Below are 25000 nucleotides of genomic sequence, written 5' to 3' on the forward strand. Positions count from 1 at the left end.
TCAAAAGTTGAACTCTTTTGGGAATCATCCTAAAACCCACAAAATTTTAATAGATACTGTTCATTGTACTATGCGATGTGTTTCCGAATCTCGCTTTGAAATCCGCTCGCCTGCAGCAGCAAGGAGTGTATATTTGGGTTATTGACCGAACAGGCTTGGTCAATAAAGGATTTATTATATGGGATAAAAAACCAAAGAATGATCACTGATCGTGCGGGACCAAGCGAGAAATCCTGAGCGGGCAAGATAGCTCCATCTTACCCGCGCGGGTAGCCAATCACAGCACGGGATTTGGTTCATCCTGCCCGCTAAACGGAGCTAGTAGTCATATAATAACTTAAAGTATTCTTAGTCATCAGGCCCCATTTGTTCAAAGCCCAGGGGCTGTTTCTCAAAGTCCCGGGAGCTTTTCGGGCCCCAAAAGCAGATCGTGAAACTAAGATCTGTTCACTTTAAAGGATTGATCTTTTAAAACACATTTTCAACACCAGAGAAAACAACATAATTGCAAAGTTGCATGACTTTTTTTCCTTTTGAAGGTACAAACCGTTTTTTCATCACCCGAAATACGCCCGAAAAGTTTCGGGATCTTTGAGAAACGACCCCCACTCAGATAACTTTATCCGGTGGATAAGTCACCATCCGTCACTTTCAGTCTCTGCAAAGATTTCAGTATTTGTTCACGTAATCGTGAAAAATGTTGGCGAACGTTAAACGTGAAGCATATTTTATACTCAGGGTAGTGACTTATCCACTGGATAAAGTTATCTGGGCTTTCAATAACTGGGTCCTGTTCTGTACATTCCTTACTTTAAAAAAAAAATGTAATAAATTAATTTATAAGGTTTGCTTTTTTTTTTCTTCCAGAGTTTTTCGCCATTGGCTGACCTTTCCCGAAATACCCCAAGTCCATTTCCAATAAACAAAAAGCTGTGGAGTTGATTGTTTCGTTACAAAATGGACGATGATTTTAGATTTCAAATTCGAACTGATTTAAAATTCACAACCGTTCGTAAGATTTTCACTTGTTGATATTTAAGCCCAAAATGTTGGATTCTTATATTTAAGGCTCGTTTAAACGGTTTCATTACTTGCTTTTAATTCTGTTGAACCAGTTTTTGAAACTAAAAAAGGAAAGTTTGCTCAAAGTGTGATCAAAAACTGCCTTAAACCGCGGCCTTCATTCAACATCGTTGAACATTCCCTTTGTTTTCAAAAACGTTGAATGTAGTTAAATCCGTTTGAACTCTCTGTATTCTGAAACACGAATTTCAAGATCAGTTGGGTAACTTGTTCCCCATTCCTGCTAATCAATTTTACATTGTTGGCGCGATGTTTTAACCATTTGAACGACCTCGGCACAACATTGCATTTCTTTGATCGATTCAAGTGTTGGCGAAGAAATGTCGGTAAAATATTTAAACCTTTTGAATGAGCCTTTTAAACGGTACGAAAGGTAATGTTGTATTTTTATATGAGAAGAAAGATCACTGTAGTAATGGGTAATTTAAGACATTTTATGCATTTTTTAACATTAACGTTTTTTACAACAAGCTTGCATTTTTGCTACTGTGAAATATTAAATGCGCGTTTATTCAAGAGTGAAAAATGCAAGTTTAACAAATTACTTTCGAACAGTTCGAATAGAAATTGATCGGAAGATTGAAAGGAAAAACTACAAAATGGTAAAGTTTTCGTTTTAAAAAATTGATCTAAACATGTCCTTACTAGTGTTTTATAGCCTAATTACAGTATAGTCTACAGGGTTTGCACTATTCCTGGAATTCCTGAAAAACTCCTGGGTCCGGTTGTTCGTAAGTCGATAACTTAATCCAGGATTAGCGTTAACTTTTTTTTCATGTTCTCAACTTTTTGTTGAAAGTTCCTTTTTGCTTATTTTTGTTTTTCGAGATTGACTTCTAATGTAAAGTTTTGCCGAATATCAGCGTTGAACAGCATTTTGGGAGTAGAGAAAAATACGCCTTGGTTAATTTTTAATCTGGGATTAGCGTTAATCTGCTTTTGAACAACCGGGCGGTCTGGATTTTTGAAAATTTCTTCCAAGTCCCTGGAAAGCTCTTTGAAAATTCAATGTTGGTATCAACTCCTGGAAAACTCCTCAAAGGTGTTTCTATTGATATTAGTTGCGGTATTCAAAAAAAATTTGAATCGTTTTTCCACAAAAATGCAGTTTGTAGATAAAAAGCTGTGGAGCTAAAGCTTATTGATGATGGACTAGATATTAAGAAAAAAGCGAATGAGACAGTTCTCAAAAAGTTTCTCTACGTGCACTTAGACCTAGTAAGTAGGGAGATTAAGCAAGGACAACAAAAACTTCACTCCAAAATTTAACTTAGCGCTATTGGAAGTATTTCGCGATTACTCCTTTTTGTTCACATTGTACATTAAATGCGAACTATCCTGTAACTGGATGGATACAAACGGTTTTAAAGCAAAACTAGAAAACGAATGATCCATTGTTGTATACTTACGTCGGTGGCAAAACCTAAAGGCTGGTTTTCACTAATGACGGACTCGAAGTCGTAAGAGCGCTTATGACTTAGTGAAAATCAAAGATCGGAGTCGGAAGAATCAGAACGTTCCCATTTTCTTCCGACTCCGCTTATGACTCCATCGCTTATGATCCAGTGAAAACTAGATTGTCGGAGTCGGAAGCAGAAGCGGAAGAACCAACCAATCATAATGCTTGGAATCGAGCATTGTGATTGGTTTATTCTTCCGCTTCTGCTTCTGACTCCGACAGTTTGATTTTCACCAGATAGTATGGCTCTGCGCTTCTGATTACGACTCCCGACTACGACTCCGTCGCTAGTGAAAACCAGCCTTAAAAGTAGGTGATTTCACGTTGTGAAACGGCAAAGAAATGTACGGAGATTCGGGCTGCAATCATATTCTTGCTTTGTGGCGTTATCGTTGTCGTAGCCGTCATCTTTGCTTAAACTCCTTAATACCATGTTCTAAAGGAAAAGTGATTTGTAATTTCCATGTTGGGGTCTTGGGTTTCTTTTGTTTACAACCTGCAAAACTCCTGGAATTTTATAATCTCCTGGTAGTGCGAACTCTGAGTCTAGTCAAATTGTAGAGTTTCGAAGAAAACCTGAATAAATAATTTCGGCTTGAATGGGGCTTGGCCAGGCTTTCTTTGTCGCTGCTTAATTTTGCTGCTCAACTTAACTTTCATGTATTTCAATAGGCCAGTTTCGTATTCTAACGGTTGGACTGGATCTAGCATGAAATGGAGGCTAATGCGGGCAAATTAATTTGCATTTGAAAAGATTTGCCTGCATTAGGCTCCATTTCATGCTAGATCCAGTCCAGCCGTGAGAATTCGAAAATAGGGACTTTAAGATCTGCGACGCGACGGTAACGAAAACGTCATTTAAAATTGCAAGTTCAGGTTTATTAATCTTTTTCGTCGTTATGTCGGCTTGTCTAACTTCTAAAAACTAGTGTAACTCCCCAGGAACTGAATTAGGAGGTGCGGTATTGAATCTACGACAGAAAATTCAAATTCGCTGCCTTTTGTTCACGTTCCCCGTAAAACTTGAGAATTCGTCATTTCACGTCGCAGATATGCCGAAAACGTGAAAGAAATGTACAAAAATGAAAAATGCACGTGCACAGCGTGCAAAGCTATTGTTTTTGCTCATTAAATATGCAAAATTTGTGACGTTTTCGTTGCCGTCGCGTCATAGATCTTAAACTCCCTAATGGTCTATTTCCACAGTTCAAATATACGAACATTTCATGATATTCCGCTATACCATTCATTCGTTCACTTATTCTTCTCAAGAGCTCTGCCCTTGGACAGGTCCGGGATAGAGTTTCAACGATCCTGGTCTCTAAGTAGAGCTTTCATTTCACGTTAGCTACTTTTCCATTGAGATTGTCCAATATCTTTACTCTTCTCCTTCCTCTGGATATTTTCTTGAATGGTTTTTTCAATGATCTGTACTAAGTATCCCAATCTCTCTCCCAGAATATGTCTCATGCAACTTGCCTGTCTTCATTGCATTCTATTCAATAATGCCTGATTTAATGCCTTATCCACCCAGCTAATTCTCTTAACCATTCTCCGGACCCATATGTCAAAAGCCTCCAGGAATATTCCAGGTTGTCGAGTCTAGGGTTCAGCTGGAAAGAGTGCCACATTCCGTACAAGAGCTTTGACTACGCCTTTCCCTTAGTGACTGGTCTAAGCTCCTAACGATTATAATCAGCCGCCTCTTGTTTTTATTACATGCTTCCTTGCCCAGTGCAATTTTCTCCTCGATTTACTCACATACCTTTTCCACCACTGCTTAAAAGTGGCGCGCGAGCCAACTCAGGCCCCTACGGCCGACTTTTCTTTCTTTTCTGTGTAGCTTAAGTAGCTAAATTAAAAATACCCTTAAAATGGAGCACTGATGGAGAGTGGGGAGTAAATGGGCGCACCATCGACCTCAGGTTTGTCGGTTGAATTACTGTTACGAGTTATCGACGTTAAATATGGCTTGAATAAGACAGCAAATACAAAAGAAGGCACGGATGGGGAAAATTGAAGGTTAAAATGGATTGCATGCCTCCGGGGTTCTTGAAAACTCTTTAGCATGACAGTTTTTTAAACGTTGATCTCCATTGTTTGTAACTATCTACACTCGACGGACCTTTTTTTTCCCTGAAGTTTTGAGTTGTGTTGTGTAAAAGTAATTTCTGGGTTGACGTTAAGTTGAATCATGCTAAGGACGAGTAATTGGTAACTACGCAAAATCAACGGCGATCCCCTGACACAGCCCCTTGACGCCTTGTCATCAGCAAACCTGTCTCTCAACAACCACACCCTCTCGCATATCCTCAGCATTTTCAGTGTTGTTTTAGGCTTGATCAAAGACGCAATAATTTACACCAAGACCTAGCCCCCTCCCCTCCCCCCCCCCCCCAAACTTTCAAACGTACTCCGCGGCCCCTGGAGTGCCTCGGTCAGCATAGGACACGAGACCTAAAATTCTTTCTTCTACTTGCTGCAAGGCTTTTAGGAAATTGTCTACCGCATCTTTTCCACGTAGTACAGGAGGTCGACAGTATTCTGATCATTCGGAAACAATCGTAAGCGAAACCACACGCTTGAAGTTTTTACATTTTTCTGGGGAGTATGTCGTTAGGGTCGAGTAAGGTGGGCTGAATCTTGGTGGTGTGGCACTCAAAATCCGCGTAAACGACAAGAGAAACTCAAACCTGTTCCTGGAAATCTCTAGCTTGTTATCATTAATCAGTTGCTCTATTCTCAGTTACAGTAGACCATGCTGACTACATAGTGGTTTGAGGTCTTCAATGTCATGACCTGTTCTCAAAGAGGAATAGACTTGACCTTCATACTCCGTTTGACTCAGCATATCCTAAACGATCAAGGGCACCCAAGGTCAATTTCCGGAAAATATCTGTTCGGAAGACGATTTTCGGAACATTTGTTGTAAAATTTCTTGCTTTCCTGCCTGTCCTAGGATTTTCGAGCCCCTAAAAAATGGTATAATTGCCCATTTTTAAAGGATTTTTACCCTAAAAAGGTCACCTAGTATTTTTCGGAAGCCTTTTTTCTGACTGAAAATTTCGAAAAGGTACGTTTTGCTCTCTATAATTTTCGGATCACTTGACTTTCAGCTAGGAAATCCGAACAGATGAAAAATTTTTAGGGGATAAAAATATGCCTATATCCACCGTTTAAATACAAAAATACGTTTTACAATGCTATGTTTAAGTGGTTTTGAACTATATTCTCGTTGGGTGCCCCTGAACGATACAGTTATGTTTTGCGAAACTACGTGGGTGTGTTTGGTTGAAGACTGGAAGAGATCTTTCGACAACAACCACACAGTTGGAGTGTTATCTACTGACATGAGCAAAGCCTTTGATTGCTCATCCCCTGACGGACCTGCTACTCTCAAAGCTCCAAGCTTATAGTCTATGTAGCGACCCCTTGGCATTTTATCAGAGCTCACACGCTGTTCAAACTGGTACGGCCGAATTGAAAAACTTTCGCAGGCATGTTCCTCATCGATTTTATTAGAATACGTCCCAGAATCGGCCATTTTTAGCGATGATATAAAGGCAAAACCCCTTCTTCGCCAATGCAAAATATTGTACACAACTCTGGGTTTTGACGATTCTACGTCACACGATGATACGCTGACCGCTTTCTGAACAAGCGGGCAATTTTCAAGAGGGCGGGTTTCTATTTGCATTTTCGGTCGTCTTTCAGGTGCAATATTTCATTTGAATGAAACGATATGGGAATGATGTTATCAAAAATTGAGACATAAACCCGAGGCCAAACACACAAAATACCTTCAATTTTACCCCGGAGTTCCCCTTTAAAGTCCTACTTTACCAACAGGAAAAAAAAGGGTATGACTAGGCGATACCTGAAGTGAATGGAAAGCTGTAATACGCGGATGCCCCCAGGGGTCGTCGTCGCTTGGTCCAGTGTTGTGGAACTTTTACCAAAACGATTTGTTTTATGAAAATATTCCATCTCAACTAAGTGCTTACGCTGACGACCACCAAATATATATTTCGTGTGTGAAGATTGACTACGTCGTCAGCAGTCTTGCATGAGGAGGACGGGAATACAACTGCTCGCTGATATAAATCCAACTAGCTCTCGGGTAATCCATTGAAAATATCAAGTACTGGTTATGTCAAGAGCCAAGCAGGAAGTTATGAAGACGGTGCACATCGACGATCATACAATTCGGCAGGCTCAAGAGATTAAACTACTGGGGGTGATACTCCGGCGATGTAAACCTACAGTTCTCGGAACATATTAAGCAAATTTGCACCAAAGTGACAAGCAGAAGTATTGGAGTGTTATCTAGATTAAGGAACCTGATCCCCACAACAGCAAAACTAACAATCTATAAAACAGCCATTATGCCACACTTCACATACCGACCATACCGTAGTCTCGTTTGGCACTTCTGCAAGGCGGAAACTGGAGCGCATTAACGAAAGGGGCTTACGGACAGTCTCCTAAGAAGAGCAAAAATGACAACAATTTACACTGAATCGGAGGCTTCAGGACATAGCCATTTTCATGTTCAAAATAAAGCACGGCGTGTTGCCAAGTTCAGTAACTGAACTATTCAACATTAGTCGTACAAACTACAATCTCAGAAACGCAGACTTCAGACAGGAAAGCTTCAACGCTACAAAATACGGCAAACACTCTCTCAGGCATTTTGGACCACTTCTTTGGTCCAAATTTAACCGGGAGTTAAGATCAGCACCTACAATCAGTACCTTTAAAAAGGCACTAGACAGACAGACATAGCCTCGTTAATAGATGACTCGCGACTGTGTCCTTTGCAAGAGTTAGCACCAGTTCGCCTCGCTTCTTATTTCTTATTCCTTTATGATCCGGGGAGCGTTATCTATTCGGTAGTTATTTTTAGAACTAGAATTCAGAGTTTCAAATTCAGAGTTTGAATGTGAATTTAGAGTTTTATATATACAGTCTCCCCACTTAGTAATACACTGTGCCTGAGCTATAAGACTTGAGACTTCAGTAACGTTCATCATCATCAGTTGGCTATTTACAAGTGCAGCTGGGAAGTTGAACCAGGGACTACCAAGGAACAAATTCAACGAGTGGTCAGATCGGGTCTTGAACCCGGGATATCCGGATCTCAAGGCACGCGCCCTAACCACTGGCAAACACTGCCTCCTAAAATAGAGAAAAAAAAACAACACCTATTGTTATATACCTAGACTTTCGCTCAACAAAACGAGCACTGTGATTGGTTAATTCTTTGTCACGTGGCCCTGATCAAATTCAAATGTATCCCGACCAGGATACAATTCGCAGTTGTTGCCCGCTCCGGATGTTTTGCTGCGATTGATGCAGGAAAAGTCTAAACTTAATGTCTGGTCCCTCGGGAAACTAGTTAGTTTCCCTCGGGACCGTACATTAAGTGTATAAATATTAACACGAGCTATCGAAACAAAGTTAACAAAAAGTATCAGGTTTTTACCCCAAAGTATACCCCGTAGTTGAGTGGCGAATCAAAATTGTGGAACTACATTAAACAATGAACTGGTTTTTAATAACTCTGACAGTTTTGCAAACATGAACAGGCAGTTTCCTGAAGCTTACAGCGAGGCTTTGTGAGTCATCAAAAGACAATTTACATTTTCAGCCCATGTCGCTGTCAAGATGACAAAATGTTTGACTACCACCGATTAACTTCGCTCGAGAAATGGGAGTCCTGTGTCACAGGCCTGTGTGATCTGAAAGAGTCCACGAAGCCGGCATCACTCCTTGAACACCTTCAGGTCCTTGTTTGTACCCTGATGACGGAAATACAATCTGTCAGAAAGGTTATAGTAAATGAGCGTCCGTTTCTATCATTAAATAAAGTTCGACAAAAGCGTTTCGTATGTTCTTCCAACACATTTCGCACGGCCACTGACAGTTGCCTTAGCTCTGAGTAGCTCGTTGTTTGAACATCAAGACTGTTTAAGAATGACGAGAGTTTTTTTCAAATGTTCCAGTGTTTTGGTCAAACGAGCATAAACGAGTGAGAAGGCTCAACATAGACGGTTGAGACTTAACGTACAATTTCATGATTTATTCAGTTCTACCGTGCCGTTTTTCAGCATTCCCTTACAGAAATATGGCCTGGCAGCAGACGAAGCAAACAACTAGTTACTGCATGCAGGTCCGTGCTACAAACAAAAAGATTGGTTTTATCAACGGAGTTGATAATGTAAATTGGCCACCGTACAGGGATACTAAAAGCTGACGTTTCGAGCATTAGCCCTTCGTCAGAGCGAATGACCCAATTAGGAGATCACCGAAGTTCCTTTTTCAAAGTGCTACAAACACACACGTTAGTCACTCAGTAATGATGAGTAAATTGCCGTACAAGTGTTGGGTTCTTTAAGAGTCCAAAGAATTTAAGAACAAGTGTTGTGTGCGGTCGTCATCCAAGAAGACTACAAAGGCAACACTCATCTGTCTGATTTCTCGATTATTTCAACATCCTAACATCCTGTCCACTGCCGTGTGATCTCCTAATTGAGTCAACGAGTCAGCAATTCATTTCCGAGTTGATTTCGTGTGTCTGTGGAGCTGGACCGAAATTTACAGAAATCGTGAGACGATGACTCGTGATGGTGCATTAAGTTGTTGTGGCCTTTGCTTAATATCCAAGACACACATGGACCAAACGCTACCCAGTCTGTGTTTATTGCTTACGCGTTTATCGCAAGTGAAAAACAACCCCTCACGGGATTGAGACTGACATGCGCAACACGATTCCTTCTCTCCGTACCTCTTTGATTTCTACTCTTAGCCCCAGATCTTTAGCTGCCGTTTTGATATAATCCCGTTCCTTCTCTGTCAACGTTGATGGTAAAGATAGTACTGGAGAATTTTTCTCTTCCTTGAAGTCTCTGCAACGAAAACAACAACAAAATAATAAACCTGCATCCTGCCATAACATTCACCAATCATGTAAAGCCCCGGACATTTTGCGAATTCAGAAATTTCCAAGCGGCGCGTGGAGTCCGCGATTTGCACGCGTCTGCAGTGGTCGGGCATGAATATACACCGTAACACGTCTTTACCATCTGCTCAAACAATCGTATTATGCAGTTTTTTTTTTCCATCTATATTAAATTTCTTAAGACTTCGTAAGTTGTTACTTTACGAGGTCAAAATAACAAAATGTTGGGGTTATAGTTTTGGTATTAGAGCGGTTTTCAAATGACTGTCGAATGCAATTACGCGACTGCGATTGCTACGTTTAGTCAGGATTGGTTTAAAAATCTCGCGCCAGTTTATCAACCAATTAGAAGGAAAACCAAAACTAACCCCGACTTGCACACGCTATTTTTCCCGCGCTTTGAGCAAGTTACACGGAATTGCTAAGAATTTGGATTGGTTTCATTGCCCTGTTTGCACCTGCTGTGATTGGTCGAAGTAATTAGAACACTCAATTGAAAACCACCCTATACATTACGTAAAACAAGCCGCACCTTAGCCTTTTCATAAGGACTTCTTTATTTTCTTCCGAAAGGCTTGCAGATGCAGATTTTTCATCGTTTGTCACTCCTGCAAAGGAAACAAAAATGGTCAATAATTACATTACCGCGAGAAATACCTACAGTTTGTTCAATATCAGGGAGCCAAAGCATCAACTACGACGAAAAAACCAAAATATTTAATGGCCAAATCAATGGACTTAAACGTCCCGCATAGCCTGCAGAGAAGGCGTTTTTTGGGAGGAGGACGTTTGTTCAAGGTCCAACGTTCGTAATGGACCGCCATTTGAAAGCACACAGCCGGTCGAGGATTGGGACGAGGGTCGGGACCGCACCCCTTCCCCCACTACGATTTTATACTGTCCTCCTTTCACTGAGTGCAATTGTTTTTTAGTCACCTGAGGCTTCTGTTAGGGACGATTCACACGGTACGACTTTGTCGCATGCGACAACGGCTTACGACAGGCCCACGACATGATTTACGATTGTTGTGTACGTCAGAAAAAATGTCGTAGCATTTTAAAACATATTTTAAAACGCTGCGACAATAGTAAGTCATGTCGTAGGCCTGTCGTGAGCTTGTCGCATGCGACAAAATCGTATCGTGTAAATCGGCCCTTAGTCCCGCTATCCAAGATGTAGGCCGATAATTCTTACCAAAACAAAAATAGCCCTGCTTTGCAGGACACGCCCCGAACGTCCGTTTTCCATTTGGGAACATGTCTTTGCCTTTCTGGCCTCAATTGTTCAATGGCTGGATAACTTAATCCAGTGGATAAGTCACTGTTCAGAGTATAAAATATACTCCACGTGAAAAATGAGTTGGCTAAGTTTTTCGGTCACGCCTTTACTTGGAAGTACTTAGACAGTGCCTATTCAAGGTCACATGGGAAAATAATGAAATCTTCATGTTTTATCCACCGGATAAAGTTATCTGGTCTTTAAAAAAACTATGGCCTGTTCCTGACAACAAGGAGTTTAAAGGAAACCTCGACTCCAACAAAAAATAACTTCAAAACAACAGGAAATGTTTACAATCAACTTTGTTTTCCCGTTTTCAAAGAAAACGTGTGCTTCCGAAATAAATGAATTTCAGAATTGCTTACTTTTGTTTTCCAATTTCACGGGCGCATCCATCTTAAATAACTGTGACGTGTTACGGTTGCTCTCTTGATTGTTCGTATGAAAAGCTATTTGTATAAGAACAATCATGATTATCTTTGCTCGAGAGATGTCGCGCTTTATTCTCAACCAATTCGACGCATAAGCGATCCTCACTGTGACTTTCTCCCACGTGTTTTCTTCACTTAGCACCGGCTACATTTTAGTTTTATTCATCTCTGTCCGTTTTGATCGGCGCACTCAGTGACCAGTGACTCAGTGATACCTTTCTTGGCCGCTGTTGAAGAACCAAACATTCGCCCACATCGCTCCTTTTCCAGAGCACGGAACTGGCTCACTGTTCTGATGGAAAAAAAGGAAACGATGAAGGTACAAACTCGAGAAACTTACCACTTACTTCCAGAAATACGCCTAATTAGAAGAACGCCTCCATGAGGAGTCAGGGTGATAAGGTAAGCGCTTTCCGAGCCAATGACCCAACACGCCGGTGCTTATCCCCGGTTTCCGTAGCATTAAGCGGCTAGGAGTAATTTTAACTCCCCCCTAGTTGGGATGCAAGTCCATCGCAGGGTTACCCCCAGCATTACGCCGGTACCCATTTATACACCTGGGTGAAGAGAGGCACCGTGGGAGTAAAGTGTCTTGCCCAAGAACACAACATAATGTCCCCGGCCTGGACCCGAACCCGGACCGCTCGCTCCGGAGTCGAGCACTCTAACCATGAGGCCACCGTGCCTCCCTCGAGAAACTTACCACTTACTTCCAGAAATACGCCTAATTAGGAGAACGCCTCCATGAGGAGTCAGGGTGGTTTAGCAGTTATCAACCGCGCCTCCCACCTCTGTGACCCGGGTTCAACTCTGGCCTCGGGTCGTATGTGGGCTGAGCTTCATTCGATCTCAATCTGACTCCGAGGGTTTTTCTCCGGGTACTCCGGTTTTCCTCCCTCATCAAAATCGACTCTCAGTCAATTATATCCGGCTGCGGGGAGGATATCATCGATAGGGATAACCTGTGGTATCCTTCCCTTTTATTGAATTAAATGAATGAAGTTGGTATTATTATTATACACCAAATTTTTGACATCCAACTCTGACGAAGTGTTCCTTCAAGCCTATGCCAACAATAAGCAACAATAAGGTAAGGGTAAAGGTTAGCGTTATTTTCAGCTTCGGGTAAATGCAGCTGTTTATCGGAGGAACACTTAATGACGTTAATTGTCTGTATTTTGAGACACAAATTGGGGAGAAGAAAAAAGGGACACTTCGTGATGCTTTTTGAAACCAGCATGCATCTAATTAGGCATTTCTGAAGGTGCATATCTGCCAATCACTAATTTGGATGCTGTACCACTGAGCTATAGTCGACGGGTGTTGAGGTTTCAATATACGGCTGGCCATGGTGGAATAGTAGGTGCATAGTTGTGATCGCTTCGCAAACCCAGACACAGGAGCCAAGTCGTAGGTTAAACAAACAGTAGTTACAGAGGCCCTACAGGCGGCGCTAAAAACCGCCGGTAACCGGCTTCTATTGAAACCCCTTGGGTCGTGGGAGTCAGGACAAACCACGCTCAGCTTACAAATGTCATGCAGTACTGCCAGGACATTAATGCAAACGTATTAAGTCACCCACTGAGCCACCTATTCATCCACCCACCCTCTTATTCCCTCATGCACCCAGACAGATAGACTGTTCATTAAAATACACTTCGCAGACCGTAGACTGAATTACGTATACAAATAAATAGATTATATAAAAATATAGATATAATATATACAAATAAATACAACGAAAGGTTCTGTAACTACATGTGACCTATAATAACAGAGAAAGGCTAAAAAATATCAAATACAACGGAACTAAGCAAGAGGAAAAAAAGATATTAAAAAGGGATATTAAAAAACTACATTACAACAACAGATGACTGATAAAAAAAGAGTTCTTGTACCGATTGGCCTTGCACATCGAATTATAAAACGTTTATTGCTCCTGAGCTTTTGGGATAAATGGGCAGCTGGTGGAAACAAATTTGAGAGTTTATGGTCCCTACATGAAGATATAGAGTTAAAAAGTTTGTTCGAGAGAAAGACACGTCTGGCATACAAATATCTCTCGTCTGCTAATTAAAGTTAAAGGAACTTTTCGACTAATCTAAATTTAGATTCAAATCTAATCATTTTAAATTGTAATTCGTCATGTCTCTACTTTGTATAAGAGTAAAGTAAAGTAAAGCAACCATATTTAACGTCGATAACTCGTAACAGTAATTCAACTGACAAACCTGAGGTCGACGGTGCGCTCATTTTACTCCCCCCTTTCCATCAGTGCTCCGTTTTACGGGTTTTTAAAGCTACTTAGCTACACGGAAAGGAAAGAAGTCGAAACAAGGATGTGAGATCCGGGAATCGAACTCAGGACCTCTTGCACCAAGGTCGCGCACCAACCGACTGTGCCATCCTTGATAACTTGATATCTTGATAACTTTGTAATTAATTAACTAATTAACTGATTTCTTAATTTGTATGTTCTATGCGATTTTAACAGGATTTTATTTAATAATATGTGATCAATAGCAGAGACAGGACTTGTTTTAGAAATGTGGCCTGCCTAGAATAGCTTTGCTAATTGCGAGTCGCCTAGGACTGTGATGATATTACATTGCTAATAAACAAATAAATTGATTGATTGAGGTCGACCAAACAGCGCCAGAGGTTCGGTGAAAGCGGCCTTTTGAGAGTTGACGATGAGATTTTGTGTAAAAGTGACCGGCTATAAATCCTCGCCATCCCAAAGATGTTGTAAATCAGATATCCCAATGGTTCAAAGCGTTGTACAATCTAAAAGTTTAAATTTGGAAGACATTTTGGCGGCAAATCTATCAGTGTGCTGCCCGGTTAGCGCTCACTCCATGAGCGCCCACTCAACTTCCCTAACACTCACCCATCCACTCACATACCCACTCAATCATTCAGACACTCACCCATCCACTCCTGCCACTTACTAACTAACGCAATCATTCACCCATCCACCCACTCGTGTAAACGCGACCCCTCTGGACTTGGATTTGACGCTTACAACCTGTTTAAATGCCCATATGGCACATTAAGTTGGGAGCAGCTGGGATGGTGCAGAGGCGAGCACTCGCCTCCCACCAAAGCATGTGGCCCAGGTTCGATTCCTCATCATATATGGGTCATCATATATGGGTTGAGTTTGTTGGTTCTATACTCTGCTCCGAGTGGTCTTAATTTTCTCACGCTACTCCGGTTTTCCCTTTACATGTACTCAAAAACCCGGAACGGACGATTTGATGAGTTCATTTAATTTGTCCCCAACTCGAGCCGCCCCAGTGCTAAATACAGTTGACACTTAAATAAAGTTCATCAAAAGTTCACAAAACAATAAATCACCTTGAAGTTTCAGCCATTTTACTCGCATCAAATAATCCTATAACACACTATGTACCTTCCAGGCCAGAAATATTACCTGTCGAGGTCAATCAAGGCGTCTCTAATAGCTTTATTATTCGGATCATAATACTGAGCTTTTTTGAACTCTTGCTTTGATCTGTCAAATTCCCCTTCCTTCATTAGGGCCTGGGGAAAAAAGAAAAGAAATATATAAGTATCTCAGTGGATGAGGATAAGATACCACCCCCTCTAAAACAAAATCATTAACTTTTAATAGTTTATTCACTTTATCCGTTTGCACTGTATTTCTGACGTAAATTAAATAACTAACACAGGGAATAACCCCAAACATAACACCTAAACTGCTGCTAGGAAAAGAATACAATATAGGACGAAGGAAACATATGAAGCACACATGTACCAACCATGAAATCCATCGTCAACTACCAAGAATAGGTAAGGTGCCATTTATATTAAGGAGAAAAGGTTGCCCTGATGTTGTGCAACCCGCGCTACAGGACGAGGATCTTTTCTTCCATTTGATAACAAAAGACAGAAAATAGTTGGCATTATATAGAGACAGAAACCCATAAGGGTTGAAACGTGTAACGCGCGTTCACAGCTTCCGAATATTCAGTGCGAACTGATTGGTTGAATGTTTCAGTGCTAAGTACCATATTTGGAAACCCCTCGCTCTTGTTGTTCCAAATATGGTACTTAGCAAATTAAATATTCAGAAGCTTGTTTCCCAGCACACAAGGGGCCGTTACACGTTTCAACCCTTATAGGTTTCTGATAGAGACAAATTGGCTTGGCTGCGAATGGTGACCCATCTGGCTGTCACCTACCAACCACAATGTAAGTACTTTGGCCTGCTTTACCAACTCGACTCAGTAAAATGTGAGAAAAGTCTGGTAGTGTAAACCCTGCTAAAGTTTGCTTATATCGGGGGAGGGGGGTGACCCGTCTTCCCCATACATTTAAAAAATAATGGGGCCACCAGATGTAATTCGTGACCCTATTGGGAGTAACAGCCAAAGGAAGAAGACACATCGTAAAACAGCACATTGCTTACACTCCATACTGATTTTCACCCTCATACAAAACTGACTTCACTACCTTGCCCATTCTGTAAAGAGCCTTTACGTTTTTCGGGTCAATTGACAACGCCTAAAGAAAAAACAATGATTTTCATGAAAATTAAGAATAAAAACCAGACATAGCAGACTAGAATGACGTTTCGATGACTCGCTTATCATTTTCAAATTTGTAAAACTGGAGTTGGATCCCCGGGGGGGTGGGGTTCTCCCTCATATGGGCTATATAGGTATGTGCAGCGCGAAAGGGTAGTGTTTTTTAGCCATTTTGGTCTGAAATAGGGTATCAATTTTGACCATTTTGGTCTGAAATAGGGGATGGTTTGTGCACTCTAGTCTTGAATTGCTTTATAGTGTGGAATTTTAAGCTAGAAACTTTGTACTGTTTTGTATCCTTCTTAATAAAAGCGTATAAACATTGCCTTTAAGATTGGTCTAACTATCAAATTTTTTAAAAAAAAGGGAGGCGCGGTGGCCTCATGGTTAGAGTGTTTGACTCCAGATCGAGTGGTCCGGGTTCGGGTCTTGGGCAAGACACTTAACTCTCACAGTGCCTCTCTCCACCCAGGCGTATAAATGGGTCCAGGCGAATCTAATGTTGGGGTAACCTTGCGATGGACTAGCATCCCATCCATGGGGGAGTAGAAATACTCCTAGTCGCTTCATGCTACAGAAACCAGAGATAAGCGCCGGCCTGGTGGGCCTTTCTAGGCAGCAGAGACTTCACCTTTTTTTACCTGAAATAGGGTAGGGAAAATCACAGATTTTGGTCTGAAATAGGGTAAGAGTTTCAGGAAGCCTGCCGCACACCCCCACCCTATGTTTCTGGAAGTAAAAAAGTATGGGGTTGGATGTCATAATTATAATAAAATGCATGTGAAAAACGTGTTGCGTACGTGGTCTTCCCAAATTTGAAAATGATGAATAAATCCTCAAAACGTCACTCCATGGGCACAAGATCAAAATAACTTTCACAGCATGGCGCAAACCTTAAAATAGCTCGAAAAAAAGAAAAAAAACCATCATGGGGCATGGGGATGCGTTCCCTCCCCTCCCTTTCTCTTGGCTAAGATGCTTTACCACTCAGCTGCACAAGGACAGAAAAACACTTAGTTTTTCTTAGTTTTTCTCTGTCCTTGTGTGGGCCCATTTCCACTAGTTGGGCTAACGCTCACATGGTTCATATGGGTAGAAAACTAGCACTTCACGTTACCCTTTAATAGTTACGTCTGTTGAAATATAAGTGCTACACGGCCAACGTTTGCAAAAACGTAACCCTTCCTTGTGCCAGTGACCCTGCTTTGATACAAACCCTTGTGCCTTTTACTGGGTTGCCACATGGCAATCCAGTCGAAAACTCAGTGATAGGGTCTTCCCTGTCACTCCGATCCCCTGCTAACTATTGTCTTTGTGCCTAGAGTCTTCGGCGCGTATCTTTGGTAGGTTTCAAGGGGTAGTAGAAATGCGTAGATTTTATCCGGAGGACACAGTAGAATATTTAATTAACCTGCAATGGCGTCGAAGTCAATGTAACGCGAAGGGCGTTTGGGGAGATCTTTAAACAAAATAAATGATACCCTAATGGAGCTCAAGAATGGAAAGTCAATTCGATAAACAAGACCTGCAGTTAAAAATAAATATCTAGAATCTTGAAAGCGACGAGTAATGAACTTCGACAGCAATTGCATCTTTCGCCGACGGATGTCAATGTGGTCGCTTTGTTTTTAAAATTTTACTAAATGTGAGGTTATGTACAACACTGAAACCAAATTCTGTATGGGTTTAACAACATTGAAGGAATCGAACGCCTTGAATGCATTAGCCTGCAAACAGGCTCTTCCGTTCAAAAAGGAGCGCAGTCGAAATATAAAGGCTTGGTTACGAAACCATTAACCAAGTCCCTATATTTGACATATTTCGACCGCGCGCAATTTTCAACGGAAGAGCGTGCTTGCAGGCTATGAATGCATCTAATTCCTGTTTACTCAAATTCCTGTTTATCTCAGTTGTCTGGCTGTTTACATTTATTTTGCACTCAACTCTGCACAGTCTTCAGGTAAAAAAAAAAAGTGGAAATGTGCCACTCAAGAATTATTTGAAAGAAAGCTTGTTGTCTATTTTGTGGTTCATTATTCACGGAAAAGGTTTTTCAGAAAAGGGTTTGATCCTGAACTGTGAGAAATGTATTTAATTGCATATGGTTCGTGACACGGATTGTGTTTCTTGTTTGCACGCACGCAATTGAAATAGGAAGGGTTTTTTTTTTGCCTCTAAGCAAATATGTTGTTTGTTTCAATACGTTTTACGCTGGAAAAGCTTTTTTTTTGAGATTTTTCGGCCGTTGTTGATTCATCATGTTGTGTAATATTCAAACGTGGGTTGAAATACGCGAGCAGTTTCCTCATAAAGACGACAGGAATTTGTAGCCGTGTTCTTCGTGACAAATGATTAATACGTAGCCATAGTTTTTAACGTCAGAAAAAGATTTGTTCAGTCACTCTAGTGTAAAATGAAGTTATTGTTAATTTGAGAAGCCAACAATATTTCTTAAACTTTCTCTTTAAAGACAGAGATTTTCCGCGAATTTTTTTGCCAACCTATTCACTTGAAATACTACATGATGTAACTACCGACCGTCGTTAGTTTATTTTATTTGCATATCTGCGTTTTGGTTCGCACTTCCGGTCACATGATAGTCATGTGACCGGAGAGCGCATGGGAGAGCTAGGCGCCATTTTTTGTTGTTGTTTTTTCTGCAAGAGCAAGCAGTTCTTCAATGTACAAGTACAAGTATACTTAAAGTGACATCTTTGGTGCAAGTATAGGAAGCAGTATTCAGGGAATAAATGCTTTAATCAGGGTTCAATTTGTGTGGAACTCACAGTCGAGGAACTGCTCGCCGAATCGATTGATGTTTTGGTTCTCCGGGAGAACACAGCTTCGACGAGTTTGAGTTTCATTGATCGGATTTGGAACTTGCTTTCAAGGAAAGCACGGCATCAAGTAAGGATTTGTCTGTTATTTGCATTTGGAATTTGTTCTCAGGGAGAACATTTATTTGACAAGAATTGTTGTGATTTGTCGCATTTGGAACTTTGTCGCGTTCATTGGAATTGTGTCACATCTACGGATTATTCAAGCTTACGTCTAGTTCGATTCTTCGCAGAGAACGATATTCTAACAGGGATTGGTTCTTATTTACGTCTGGATTTGTTGCTCATTCAAGTGTGTGGGAACGTTTTGGATCGTTTTGTTCTCGGGGAGAACATTGGTTTATGCGTACGATTTTCGTGTTATTTGACACTGCATCACGCTCGTTGCTTTGCGAGAATTGTTTTACATGTACAACCTTTGAGATTTGTGTGGGATGTTTATATTATTTATTTGCTATCAGAGAAAATAGTGGATTTCTAAGGTATGTGACAATAGCCATCTTGCTTGTGTTTGGGGTTTATTTGTTTTGTGGCCAATAGTACAGTGGAGCAAAATGTCTGTTCGATCAGCGCCTGTTGCTGACAAACTTGAACAACAAAATGTCCAGGAAACTCTGTCAGAGGGCAGACTTGGAACCCAATTAAGAAGAAGTTCCCGAGTTAAAGTACCATCTAATACAGGTTTTGAAAGTAGGACAGCTGAGAGGGCGAATACATTGAAACATTCCTGTGCAGGTTATGTTGCAACCCTCACGAGACTGCGAGGGAACATTCAAGGCATAATTGACAACTGTGGAACTTTGGAGGACTTACAATTAAAGCGAGATTCGTATGAAGAAGCTTGGAGGAGATTCGTCAACACCCATGGAGAGTACATTGAATGTCTTGATGTTCTTAGTCGTTATGAAGACGTTGAAAGGGCTGACGCTAACTACAAGGAGCAGATGTCTAAGAAAGCAACATTTGACAATGAAATTGAAACGTGGAAATTTCAAGTCACATCTAGTGTTAAGAAACGAGAGAATGACGTAAAATCCTATCCAAGAAGGTCAAGGAAGAGTACGAAAAGCGTGTCAACTGGCTCAAGTTCAGCTTCATTAGCGGTGGCGAAGAAAAAGGAAAAACTTGCCCTAGCCCAACTGAAGACCAAGCAAGTGCTGCAGGAACAACAGTTACAGCGCAAATTAAGTGAGCTTCGATTTGAGAAGGACATGTTGGAGGCTAAGATGGAGGAAGAGCGGGCTAAAGCAAGTCTTAATGTGTATGAAGAGTTTGAGAATCAATACAGGAAGAGTCAGTATAGGGAGCGTTTAGCAGAGTTTATACATTATGGGAATCAGGCACAGAATGTGGCTCAGTCGCAGCTGATCGAGCCACACGAACAACTAGTACAAGAGCTTGCACCTCTGGAGCAGATGCCTACATTAAGAGACAATGAAAGAATCATGAATTCAGCTGTTAAGACATTTCAGTCAGCAAGACTTACAGTGCCCAACCCAGTGTTCTTAAAAACCGAGTATACAGTTTATGTTGATGAAGCTGGAACAGGTAAACATACAGAGCAACTGAATAACGCAAAGGACACTGAAGCATTGAGAAATCCACCTGTAAATCCATCAGTGCTAAAATTATCACAACAAGTACAGACACCATTAACAACCCACTTTAACACCAAAGAGTACTCACAATGGCCAACTCAGGTACCCTGGTCCCAGACCCCTGGTGCAGTCCCAGCAGAATATTATATGCGAGAACCAGTATCGGTGACATCAGATAGCAGAGCAGAGATAGTACAAGCACTGCGTCAGGTTGTTTCTGCCCCAAGGATTGAGTACATGAGATTCGATGGAGACCCCATAAAGTATGTTTCGTTCATGCACAACTTTGAAACCTGCTTAGAGAAAGATAACCCCGACAACTCCAGGAGATTACAGCTATCAATCCAACACTGTTATGGCAAGGCAAGGGATGCCATTGAAAGTTGTGTGAATCTACCGGTAGACGAGGGATATTATGTAGCAAAGAGTACCCTACGCGAAAACTTTGGGCTACCTTACATCATAGCCAAAGCACATATCAAGAAGTTGGAAGACCTACCTCCCTTGAAGCAGGCGGATGGAGCAAGTTAACTTGAATTTGCCCGCCATGTAGATGTTGCCAATAGAACACTGTCAGGCATGGGGCCTGAATACGTCAGTGATTTGAATCACACGAATACGTTAAGGGAACTGAACAAGAAGCTGCCACAGTTTATGAGGGTCAAGTGGACAGAATGTGCAGGAAGGATTATTTCATTTTGAGCGAAATCTAAGTTTGCAGACCTCATGAAACACTTAAAGGACAGAGCTTCGCTTGTTAATAATGAGTTTGGAGAGGATCTTAACGCTGCTCCTTCGAAGGAAAGGGAGAATGTGAATCGCAGAGACCAACGAGGTCGAAATCCTCGAAGACTCATGTCACTATTTGGAGGTGTCCGAGGTCGACAGGGAAATGGGGGACAGAACCAAACAATGCCTGCTTGTACCGTTTGTCGTGGTCAGCATGGATTGTGGAAGTGTGATAAGTTTAAGAAGCAATCTCATCAAGACAGATGGAAAGTAGTACATGAACAAAGCCTTTGTATCAAGTGTCTCCAGAGCGGCCATTTTGCAAGAAACTGCCCCAAAACTCAGTTACAAATGTCAAGTGGATGGAAGTAAGAAGGAACACAACACACTGCTACACCCCCCTCCAGTGGATTCAACCCCGCCAAGTGTTAGTACAAACCAGCTTAATCAGGAAGGAACAAGGGTGAACACCAACAGTGAAACCAGTGGAGTAACTAGTGAAAGTGCTGCCGTAACTGCAGCAACTGGGGCCGGCGAGCGAGTCTGTCTTAGTGTTGTTCCAGTCAAGGTCCTAGCCAAAGGTAGCAATTTGATACCTGTTGAAACATATGCATTGTTTGTTGGACAGTGGCTCAGAAGTGACTTTTTGCCATGAAAGGTTGAAGGAGACATTGGGTGCAAGTGGCACGAGGCTGGACTTCACTTTAGCAGGGATGACGGGCTCAACCTGAGTGGAAAGTCAACAAGTAGATCTTTTGGTGATGTCAATGGATGAATCAGTGACAGTGGAGCTTTCAAGCGTCAGGACAGTCAAGCATATGCCTATAACTGAGAGCTGTATAGCCAAGAAGGAGGACCTTGAAAATTGGCCTCATTTGCGTGATATTGAGTTACGACAGTTGGACATAACAAGTGTCATGTTAATTGTTGGTCTTAAAGACAACCCCAGCTTGTTCTTGCCGTGAGAATGCCGGGCTGGTGGCAAAGGAGAACCAGTAGCAATTAGGTACAGCCTGGGATGGACGGTGATAGGTCCTGTTGGTGGAGAAAGCTGTACCGCCGAACGCTCAGTCAACTACCTACGTATGGAGGATAGCTCTGTTGCGTGCGCAGGTGGTTTAGATTTTGAAGATTATGTTCTTTGCAAGGACCACAAGAAGAGTGTTGTGTTGTCTACAGGGCTAAACATTGAAGATGCTTATGAAGAAAATGTTGCAAAAATGAACTGTGTCTTTGAACTAGAATGTGATGCCAATGAACCCAAGCATCGTTTACAGATAGATGAAATTGATCGTCAAGCTCGGGACGATGAACGTAGTCAACAGTTGGAGCGACTGTGGAGAACAGATTTTCAAAACTGTGAAGTCGAGACGCGAGTTTGTGCATCGTTGGAAGACAAGAGGGCCCTAGAAATAATGGAGAGAACTCTTAAGATGGTAGATGGACACTTTCAGGTTGCCCTGCCTTGGCGACATGAGCCACCATTTTTACCTAACAACAGGGTAGTTGCAGATCGAAGAGGTTTGCTTCTAAAGAAACGACTCCTGAAAGACGAAGCCTTGTTGGAGAAATACAAGACAGCAATGGCTGATTACATTAAAAGTGGCCACGCTGAAAAGGTCCCCGATGAAGAGTTAGAGATAAAGGACAGACCGGTGTGGTACCTACCTCATCATCCCGTAACCCACCCTTTAAAGCCCGGCAAAGTGAGGGTCGTTTATGATTGTGCTGCCAAGTACGGAGGGACGTCATTGAATCAACAACTTTTACAAGGACCTGATCAAACAAATCAATTAGTGGGTGTCCTTAGTCGGTTTAGACAAGAGCCCATTGGAGTGGTAGCTGACATTGAAGCGATGGTCCATCATGTGCTGGTGGAACCTAAGGACTGTGATGCACTTAGATTTTTGTGGTGGCCCAATGGAGACTTGTCTCGAGAATTGGAAGAGTATAGAATGGTGAAGCACCTATTTGGTGCCACATCTTCCCCGAGTATTGCTAATTTCTGTTTGAAAAAAACCGCCGAGTTACATGGAGAAGGGTTTGAGGAACAGACAGTGGAAACGGTGAAGCGTAACATGTATGTGGACGACATGATGAAGTCAACAAACACTACCGAGAAGGCAGTTGTGCTGGTGAGTCAACTCCAGGAGCTACTAACAAGCGGTGGTGTCCGTTTGACAAAGTGGTATAGCAATGACAGAGATGTGCTAGCAGCGATTCCAGAATCTGAAAGGGCTAAGTCATATGCAAACTTGGACTTTGCGAAATTGCCGACCGAATCTGCTCTAGGTCTCCAATGGAACACAGAGGAAGACAAATTTGTGTGGGAGGTCTTGGAGAAGATCCTTCAAGTTGCTAATCAGCGGCCAATGACACGCAAATGCCATTTCTAGCTGTGATCGCCGATTAACTGATGGATTGCGTGACAAGTCACAATAACAATGACCATCTGCTCAATTCCCTGCTTCCGGTGACTATTTGTTGTTGCTGTTCACAAAGGTATTTCGACGAAAGAATTACTGTGCCCTAAACATGAACGGAGGAAGGGACGTATCGTTGCTTCGGCTACGTATTTTTCCCTCTGTGGAAAAGTTGATATTTTGAAAAGTTGACTTTATGTGATTCTTCTAGGCGATAAGTAAATGTAGCGTATACTTTCACGATTGAAGTGTATTTATGTTCACTTGAAATATTATTTCTCGCTAAGTGTTGCATCTTTTTGTCCATCTTTTTGTTGCATCTTTTGTTGGAGGCAGTGTGGCCCAGTGGTTAGGGTGCTTGCCTTGAGATCCGGAGATCCCGGGTTCAAGACCCGCTCTGATCACTCGTTGAATTTGATCCTGGTAGTCCCTGGTTCAACTTCCCAGCTGCACTTGTAAAGTCTAATGATGGAAATGACCGGCCGAAGCCAATCTTACCTGTAAATTCGAAAACAACTTTAAACAGACCCAAGTAATGACAAGAAAAAGATTAGGAAAACTGGAATCATACAAGACCAACCTTGCCCACTGCCTTAAGAATGCGGAAACGCACTAAAAGAGCTAAAAAACCAAAGTGACAACTGACAGGCAGCAAACAGCATCACGTGGCCTGAATGTCGCGAAAAAAATTTAAATCCTCAAACCAAGCTACAATCTTGGACAAATTAAATGGAACATTGAGACCACCCCTCCCCCCAAAATCAGTGATGGGAAAATGGCGCGTTTTGGCCTTCACGCACCTTCATCCTTGATTTGGGGGACAGGGGGCATTTCTGTTCCATTTTATTCTGTCCAAGATTGTAGATCGTCTTTTGAGGTTGTAAAATGAGTTGGTAAGATTGTGACCTGTCACGAAATCCGCCAGTTAATCGACTAACTTGAATCAGATGATGCAAATACGCAGATAACAGCTTGAAATGGCCCCTGGAACGCGATAATCGGAGGATTCAGTCGATATTTACCAAACTTTAACGTAAATCTCATCGTTATTACCATGTGATTTCAATAAAAACAGTCATTTTTGAAGGTTCCGTAGGTTCCGCGGTCTGCAGTTCTGCAAATTAGTCTTACCCTTTGTACTTTAACTAGTCTTTCAAAAATTTGCATTAGAAGCTTGAAATAAACATCGCAACGCATACAAGAAATTTAGTCGCATTTACCTCTTCGTCGAATTCTCGTTAATATTTTACTAACTGTAATATTATGCTCAACACTGAAACCAAACGGCAAATTATCTGGTAGGAGGAAACTCAAATCGAACACCTTGAGTGGATTTCGAATCTCTGTTGTCTGGTTATTTATAATTTTATTTATTTGCACTCAACTCTGCGCAGTCTTCAGGTAAAAAAAAAACACTTGGAAATTTGACAAATTCTTGTTAGTCAAGAATTACTTGAAAGAAAGTTTGCTGTCTATTTTTTGCTTCATTATTACAGAAAAATGTTCTTCAGAAAAGGGATTGAACCTGAACTCCGGTGAAAAAATTATTTTGTTGCGTATGGTTATTAAATTTTGACACGGATTGGGTTTCTTGTTTTCACGCACGCAATGAAATAGAAAGGATTTCTGTTCCACAGGCAACCAACT

General features: G+C 41.6%; 2 protein-coding genes across 7 annotated transcripts in view; one reads left to right on the plus strand and one right to left on the minus strand.

Annotated features, from left to right (window-relative positions):
* LOC137974991 (putative uncharacterized protein DDB_G0285869) overlaps positions 1-3243 on the plus strand; it is a 23996-nt gene extending 20753 nt beyond the window's left edge. For both annotated transcript variants that reach the window (XM_068822022.1, XM_068822023.1), the window contains exon 7: positions 868-3243. In XM_068822022.1, the coding sequence (XP_068678123.1) occupies positions 868-942 (75 nt within the window). In that variant the 3' untranslated portion in view covers positions 943-3243. The remainder of the gene's footprint in view (positions 1-867) is intronic.
* A 4834-nt stretch (positions 3244-8077) lies between these two features.
* Positions 8078-25000, minus strand: part of LOC137975736 (inactive peptidyl-prolyl cis-trans isomerase FKBP6-like) — a 45598-nt gene continuing 28675 nt past the window's right edge. For all 5 annotated transcript variants that reach the window (XM_068822912.1, XM_068822913.1, XM_068822915.1 and 2 more), the window contains 6 exons: positions 15693-15743; positions 14650-14759; positions 11429-11505; positions 10036-10111; positions 9330-9450; positions 8078-8343 (listed from right to left, as the gene is read on the minus strand). In XM_068822912.1, the coding sequence (XP_068679013.1) occupies positions 8308-8343; positions 9330-9450; positions 10036-10111; positions 11429-11505; positions 14650-14759; positions 15693-15743 (471 nt within the window). In that variant the 3' untranslated portion in view covers positions 8078-8307. The remainder of the gene's footprint in view (positions 8344-9329; positions 9451-10035; positions 10112-11428; positions 11506-14649; positions 14760-15692; positions 15744-25000) is intronic.

The sequence above is a fragment of the Montipora foliosa genome, chromosome 11 (assembly GCF_036669935.1).
Source record: "Montipora foliosa isolate CH-2021 chromosome 11, ASM3666993v2, whole genome shotgun sequence".
NCBI classification, from domain to species: Eukaryota; Metazoa; Cnidaria; class Anthozoa; order Scleractinia; family Acroporidae; genus Montipora; species Montipora foliosa.